The 7587-nt window shown below is 66.8% G+C and overlaps 1 protein-coding gene across 1 annotated transcript in view; it reads right to left on the bottom strand.

The window, feature by feature from the left end:
• Positions 1-2725, bottom strand: part of CCNP (cyclin P) — a 6171-nt gene extending 3446 nt beyond the window's left edge. The window contains exons 1-4 of the mRNA XM_065421079.1: positions 2654-2725; positions 2037-2111; positions 1073-1167; positions 454-603 (exon numbers count right to left, since the gene is read on the bottom strand). Coding sequence (XP_065277151.1) covers positions 454-603; positions 1073-1167; positions 2037-2111; positions 2654-2725 — 392 coding nt within the window. The remainder of the gene's footprint in view (positions 1-453; positions 604-1072; positions 1168-2036; positions 2112-2653) is intronic.
• Positions 2726-7587: the final 4862 nt, after the last annotated feature.

Below are 7587 nucleotides of genomic sequence, written 5' to 3'. Positions count from 1 at the left end.
GTCCTGGCTCCCAGCCCCCCCCCCCCACTCTAACCACTAGCCCCCCACTCCCCTCCCATAGCCGGGGAGAGAACCCAGGAGTTCTGGCTCCCAGCCCCCCTGCTCTAACCACTAGCCCCCACTCCCCTCCCAGAGCTGGGGAGAGAACCCAGGAGTCCTGGCTCCCAAGCCCCCCTTGCTCTAGCCACCAGACCCCACTCCCCTCCCAGAGCCGGGGAGAGAACCCAGGAGTCAGCCGGGGCCTTGGAGTTGCTCCTGCCAGGGCTGTGGGGGGAATCCCCATTTTTTATCATGGGGGTAGTCGGGGGGGGGGGCTGGTCCTGACCTGTCCAACCCCCAGAAAGCTGCTCCCCCCACCCAGGGACATCAGCCATGGGGCAGCCGGGGAGCCACTGTCACGTGACCTTTAACCCCACCCCACTGGCCATGCTGCCCCCCCCCCCCCCCACACGCACCATCATGCTGGTGAAGATGTCCCAGGCGTACTCCTGCTCCAGGGCCATGCCCACCGCTGACCAGCGCCTGGGCCAGCTCCTCGGCCAGCGCCTCGGGCACGCAGAGCAGCGCCTGGCCCCCCCCGGGCAGCCCCCCGTCCGGGGACCCCTGCAGGGAGAGACGGGGTCACCAGCCACGCTCCCCCCCAGTGCCCCGGGCACGCAGAGCAGCGTCTGGCCCCCCCCGGGCGGCCCCCATCACGGACCCCTGTGGGGAGAGACGGGGTCACCAGCCACGCTCCCCCCAGTGCCCCAGGCACACAGAGCAGTGTCTGGCCCCCCCCGGGCGGCCCCCCATCAGGGACCCCTGCGGGGAGAGACGGGGTCACCAGCCACGGGCACGGGCAGAACCGGGCAGGGGCTAATGAACTTTTCGCTCACGGCTCCTCAGCCTCTAGCTCCTTCCCTCGGGGGTCCTGGCCCCTTGATCCCACTGCTGTGGGGCTCCCCAACGGCCCCTCCACCCCAGAGGCAGGCGCATTGTGCAGCTCCCGTGGCTGTGGGGCTGGCACTGGGATGGTTGCACCCTGGGCCCCCAGCCTCCCGCCCCACAGCCAACCCCTCCGGCCAGGCCCTACCCTCTCTGCAGGACGGGGGTCGCCGGGACCCTGGGGAAAACGGCTGCCGCTTTCTCTGCACCGCCTCTCGGACCCGGCTGCCCCTGCGGCTTCTTCTGCAAGAGGAGAGGGTGTGGGCGGGGAGCTGGCACCGACCCCGCACCCCCAAACAGCCCACCGGGGGAGGGGCCCCTCTGGGGCTGGCAAGCCCCCAGGGACAGCGGGCCCTGGACGGAAAGCTGAGAACACCCCCGCGCCCATCAAGTGCCCATCTGCCATGGGGGGAACCAGCCACCCTAGGACGACGGGTCTGGGACCCCGAGCCCCCCGCCTCGGGATCCTGGCACCCCCACTCCCGCCTGGCAGCCCCACACAGAGCCAGGCCCCTCAGCCCCGGGGGAGGGGGAGCGGTGAGCACTGGGGGCGTTAGGAGAAGGACCCCGGCGTCCTGGCCGACACCCCAAGACACTGCCAGGATTCACCCCCCAGGCGCGGCCCAGGCCTCGACATCCGCCCCCCCAGGAGCGCAGCAACTGGCCAGAGGCACATGCCCCCAGCCCCTGCTGCCCCCTACGGCTGGGCTGGCCCAACTGGGGGCCTCCTTAGACACTTCCTCCTGCCCCCCATGGGGGACCCCTCCAAGCCGCTGTGACCTGTCCCTGCATGGTCTGAGATTGGACAATGCCTGCCTATTAGGTGGCGTTACGGTAGCGCTGCTCAGACCCCGACCGAGATCAGGGCCCTGCCCCCAGAGCTCCCCGTCTGCACAGGCAGAGGAAGGCTCCTTCTCCCCATGGGACAGGTGGGGAAACCGAGCACAGATTTGGGGCAGGTCCAGGGCGGCAGTAGCAGAGCTGGGAGCCACGCTCGGTCGCCTCAGGGCCCGTCCGGCTGCTCTCGAGGCTGCAGGCCTCGGGGCAGTGGGTGCTGGGCGCTGCACAGACAGCGAACAGGCCCCCCCACCGCCCCAGGGCTCCGAACTCACCTTCCTGGCCCCCTTGTCCCCGCCAGGGCCCTTGTTCTTGCTTTTCAGTGGCTCCCGTTTCTCTTCTGCCTGCAGCTGCTGAGAGACCCGGGGGTCAGGGGGTCAGGGGGTGACCCCATCATGGGGGGGAATTCCTGGACCCCACAACGCCCCCTAGGGGAGCGCCATGGGGCCTGGGAGACGGAGTTTGGCCTGGAGGTCGCTGCCCCCACAGGCACCTGCACCTCACGGTGCAGCCCCAGGAGAAGGCCGGCTCAGGACTCCTGGGTTCCAGACCCAGCCTTTGGGGGGGAGCTTGTTATGGGCCCAGGATGCCCCCACCCCAGCAAGTACTCAGGACCCAGGCATCTGGGCCCAGAGAACCTGGAAAGGGCAAGGAGGGGTGGGACTTGCTTTCTGTGGGGCTGGGCCAAGAGCCCAACCTGACTCACTGGGGAGGGAGACCCCCTCCCCCATGTACCAGCCCCCACCTGGCCCCACAGGGCTACTGGAGGAGGAATCTCCCAGGGGTGGGTCCTGGGGTACCAAGGGAGCCCCCCAAGAGCAGGGGGGCAGCTGGAGCTCAGGGGCCTTTAGCAGCCCCCCAGGCTGGTCCCGCGGGGGCCTTGTCCCGGTACCGTTCTCTGCTGGGGGGGCCAGGCTCTCAGCTCATGGTACTTGGGGGGTTGGCCCAGTGCAGCCCACATCATCCTGCCGGAGAGAGGCCCAGGGACAGCTGGGGGCAGGGGGGGGGGAAAGGCACCGGCTAAGGGCTGTGGCCCTGGCCTGGCCCTGCTAATTAACGCTTCGTTAGGGGCCAGGTGGGGGCCCCACGCGCTATTGGTGCATCTCAGCCCAGGTTAGTGCCCAGCCATTGGCTCAGGCCAGGGGCGGGGCGGGATTGAGCCGGGCTGGGGCCCATCAGAGCTCACCCCCCCCAGACGGCTGAAGGATGCGGGGGGAGGAGGGTCCCTTCCCAGGGGCTGAATCTGTTCATTGAGCCCCGGGAGGGGGGCACGAGGTCCCGGGATGCGGCAGGGTCGGGAAAAGCCCCTGGCCCGGCCCAGCCCAGCGCAGTCCAGCGGGGGGAGTGGGGCGCGTTTCTCCCCTTTGCGGAGTCATCAAAGCACCCGGCCGTTCCAGCCTGAACAAGGGCAGACCCATGAATAAAATGAGGGGCTGCAGGTCGGGAGTGAGGGGCACCAGCAGGGCTGAGGGCAGGGCAGGGCTGGGCTGGGCTGGGCTGGCAGGGGCTGTGGGTCGGGAGTGAGGGGCACCGGCAGGGCTGGGGGGGAGGGGGGTTGGGCTAGCAGGGGCTGCGGGTCGGGAGTGAGGGGCACTGGCAGAGCTGGTGGGGCAGGGCCGGGAGTGAGGGACAGAAATCCTTGAGAACAGTATTTGTGGGTGTGATGAAGTGTGGGGGTTCCGTGTTTTCCAGTGGTTTGCATGCCAAGGGGGTGGGACTCAGTTTCCCTGGGTGTTACTGGTTTAACGAGGGAGGGGAGAGGGAGTTTGTTGGTACAGAGGACCGGAGAGGGAACTTGGGACCCCAGACAATAGCCTGGAGGATGGAGACCCCAGCGACCAGTGACCTGAGACCCCGAGACCCAGCTCAGGAGTTGCAGCCGGTTCTGGCCAGTGGGCGGACAATGGCCTGCAGAGTGAGGACCCAGTGACCTAACCAGCCGGTTCCAGCCAGAGGACAGAAGAGGGGAGAGGAGGCCCCGGTTTACGACCCTGTTTCCCTGCAGAGAAGACAATGGACGGGGGGGCCGGTGATCTCAGATGCCCAGCTGGGAGCAGGGGGGCTCGAGGCTGGAGAGGGGGAGCAGGCAGAGCCCACCTGGATGCAGGGGAGACTGGGATGTGCTGGGCTGAGGGAGGCCAGGCCTGAGGCCCTGAGAGTTTCCTGTGCTGTGTTCAACTCTCAATAACACTCCTGTGTGACGCTGGCTGAGAGTCGCTCCGGGCTAGAGAACGGGGGGGGGGGGGCATTATTCCCTTCGGGGGTGGAGGCCCCGGGGGTCCAGAGCGAGGGGACTCCCTGAGGGGGCCCACGGCGAGAGACAGACGTGCTAAGGCTCAGAGAGGTGCGGCTCCAGGAGGTTGAGGGGCCTGACCCCGGGAGAGAGTGGACCCCCGGAAAACGGCTGTCTCACTAACAGGGGCACCCCCCACGGACCGCACGGGGCCAAGAGTGGGCACAATCTCTGAGTCCGTGACAGGGGGAAGCAGCCCCAGGACAGCAGGTGCCCCACATCTGCAGCCAGAGCGAGGGGGGCAGCAGGGCCTGGGGGGAAGGTGGTGTGCTGAGACTCAGGGGAGTTGGACTCTGTTCCCACCTCTGCCACAAACTCCCTGGGTGGCCTTGGGTCCATCTCCACCACCCCCTGGGCCTCAGTTTCCCTAGCTATAAAATGGGAATAATGATCCTCCCTTGTATCTTTAGACTGAGATCGTAGGGCCAGGGACTGTCTCACGCTCAGGGTCTGAGCAGCGCCCGGCCCCCTGATCTCGGCTGGGGTCTGGGCAGCGCCCGGCCCGACGGGGCCCCGATCTCGGCCGGGGTGTGGGCGGCGCCCGGCCCGACGGGGCCCCAATCTCGGCCGGGGTCTGGGCCGCGCCCGGCCCGATGGGACCTGATCTCGGCCAGGGTTTCTAGCAGCTGCTCCAGTTAGGGTGACCAGATGTCCCGATTTTATAGGGACAGTCCCTATAGTTGTAGCTGTTTCTTATAGAGGCTCCTATTACCCCCCACCCCCGTCCTGATTTTTCACACTTGCTGTCTGGTCACCCTCGCTCTAGTGCACCTAGTGAACCCTGTCTCGTTCGCTGCCTCGTGCAGCTCTGCTGGGCGCTGCCTGTGCTCTCGCACGTGACGGGGCCGTGGGAGGGGGGCGGGCGGCTCTGACACCCCGTCACACAGGAATTTATTCCAGGCTAAAACGCAGAACGAATGTGCCTGTGCGGGGGGAGCCGCTGAGGCCCAGGTGTTGATTGTGATGCGAGGGCAGCAGGCTCTGGCCCTGGGACAGTGTGGCTGGGCGACCTCGGGAGAAGCCAGGCTGCGCCTGCCGGGCGGGCGGGCGGCCAGGGCGTATGGGGCCTCAGGAGAGAACTGAGGGCAAGGGGGGGGGGGCACGCACGTGGCTGCAAAACTCCCTCTGCTTCTGCCCCCCACCCCCAAATCCCACAGCCTGTTTTGCAAAAGGTGTGTGTGTGTGTGTGTGTGGGGGGGGGGGGGGGGGGGGGTTAAAACCTGATGTCCAAGCGAAAATCCAACCTGGGTAATAATTCCCTTCGGCCTCCCTAAACCGCCCCTGCAGCTTCAGCTGGATGCTTCCTTGCAGCCGTTCCATGCTGCTGTTGAACGGTTGCAGTGTTTCACCCCAGAGGTGGCTGCATATCAGGGCTGGTCAAGGGATCCCTGTATAAACAGCCCCTGCACCGCACCCCACCGCAGAGGGGGCTGTATCTCAGCACAGCACAACAGGTCCCTGCCCCAAGCTCACCCCAGAGACAGCTGCATTCCTCGAGGCAGTGACGTCGTGTACGTGTGTATTTGGGGATCGGGTCCCATTGGGTTGAGAGGCCCAGAGAAAAGGAATGAAAGGGCCACACTGCAGCCCCACGTGCTGTGGGGGGGCGGGGGTGAGGAAGCGGCGTTCAAGCTTTGGCACAGTCTCCCCAGACAAATATGAGTCAGGTCCCTGCCTCTCTGTGGCCTCAGCTCCCCCTCGGTAATATGGGGGAAAGGATCCTCCCTGTGTGTGTAGACTGGGACCTCAGAGGGGTCCAGACTGTATCTCACTGTGTGGGGGCGGCACCCGGCCTGACGGGGCCCCGATCTCGGCTGGGGTCTGGGTGGCGCCCGGCCCGACGGGGCCAGGAGAGGCTCACAGGAACGCATGTTGCTTTGAGAGCAGCTCCTGACCCCCCACCCGGCACCAGCCCCACCCCCCGCCCCGGCTGCTGGGCTCCCTTCAGACCTGGCGAGTCGCTGAGCAGGCACAAGCCCGTGGGGGTGCGCGAGGGCCTGGCTGCCCCCAGGCCAGGTCCCTGCAGAACCCAGAGGAGTTTCCTGCAGACATCGGGGGCTCCCCAAGGAACCAGGGGTAGCCGGGCCTGGTTCTCTAGGGCTCAGCCCTGGAGCCTGGATTTCCTAACATAACACTGCAGGCAGGTGCCAGCCGGGGAAAGGAGGCCACTGCCCCGGCCCCACAGGGCATCAGCTGCCCCCAGGCTGTTTTCACCCCAGCGTTGCGGGTCTCTGGTGCCTGTCTCCGCCGCAGCAGGCCGGACACGCCCGACAGGATACGGGGCCGGAGCGAGGGCAGTTCCTGGGGGCGAATCCCAGCACCGGGTGGCTGCGACGACGGGATGGGGGGGTAAGGGGGGAACACAACACGCGGGACCCAAAGCTCCAAAAAACGTTTTATTGCTTGTACCGTACAAATCCAAGGGCGCAGGTGAGCGCGGCGTGGACAGATTTACAGAACCAAAACACTCCAGGAACATCACCTGCCAGGTACTAGGCAAAGCTAGAACATCCGAACTCACACCCCTTATCTTACAGAGCGAATCAAGTATCAGCGCCCGGCCTCCGGGCCGCGTGCTTCAAAGCTTCACAATCCAGCTTTGGAGAAGAAGTTTGTCCCCCGTCGGTGTCGGGGAGACCCACGAGGACGTGTCAGTCTTCGTAATGCACCTCAACTGTTCAACTACAGAAACGGGGAAAGCGTCCGGACCCCGCCCTGCTCCGAGAGGGCGAAGGGAAGGGGACCGGGCCGCTGACGGCTCCTGGCACACCCCAGCCCCATGGCACAGCTCTCACACACAATCCAAGGCTGGTGACTGAGGTCAGCTCGGGGGCCGCCGGCAGAGCCGTGCCAGCTGCGGTATCTGCGTCATTCGTCCGAGGTGCCCATCGCACTGGGGGCTCCCGGGGGGAGGTCCCCAGCACCACGAAAGTAAAACCTCCCACCCCACCGGGGGAGAAAGCTCCTGCCCCACTGGCTGTTCGTCCATCCTCAAAGCTGGGCCCCGGACACCGGGCTGGGCCACAGACCAGGGCAGAGTAGAAGCGCTCAATGGGAAGTGTGTCCTGGCACAGCCCCTGCCAGCCAGGGAGGGGTGGCCCTTCACCCCTTGACGCTTGGTGAGGCACAGGAGGGCACTGGACGGGCAGCAAACCCAGTAGTGCTGGTGGGAGGGGAGGACTCAGCAGCCCAGCACCTGAGCCAGGTGAATCAACATGAAATTCCAGCCACACGCAGCAAGCAAAAGGCCAAATGGGCATTAAGGCTCAGCGATCAACAGCCAAAGCGCCGCGCCCGGGGGAGCCGGCCACCCGCCCAAAGCGCCGCGCCCGGGGGAGCCGGCCACCCGCCCAAAGCAGCTGGCGACCCGCCCAAAGCACCGCGCCCGGGGGAGCCGGCGACCTGCCCAAAGCAGCCGGCGACCCGCCCAAAGCGCCACGCCCGGGGGAGCCAGCGCCCCAGCCCAAAGCGCCACGCCCGGGGGAGCCAGCGCCCCAGCCCAAAGCGCCACGCCCGGGGGAGCCAGCGCCCCA

The sequence above is a fragment of the Emys orbicularis genome, chromosome 21 (assembly GCF_028017835.1).
Source record: "Emys orbicularis isolate rEmyOrb1 chromosome 21, rEmyOrb1.hap1, whole genome shotgun sequence".
NCBI classification, from domain to species: domain Eukaryota; kingdom Metazoa; phylum Chordata; order Testudines; family Emydidae; genus Emys; species Emys orbicularis.
The sequence above is the reverse complement of the archived record's forward strand: the minus strand, read 5'-3'. Positions and strand labels throughout refer to the sequence as shown.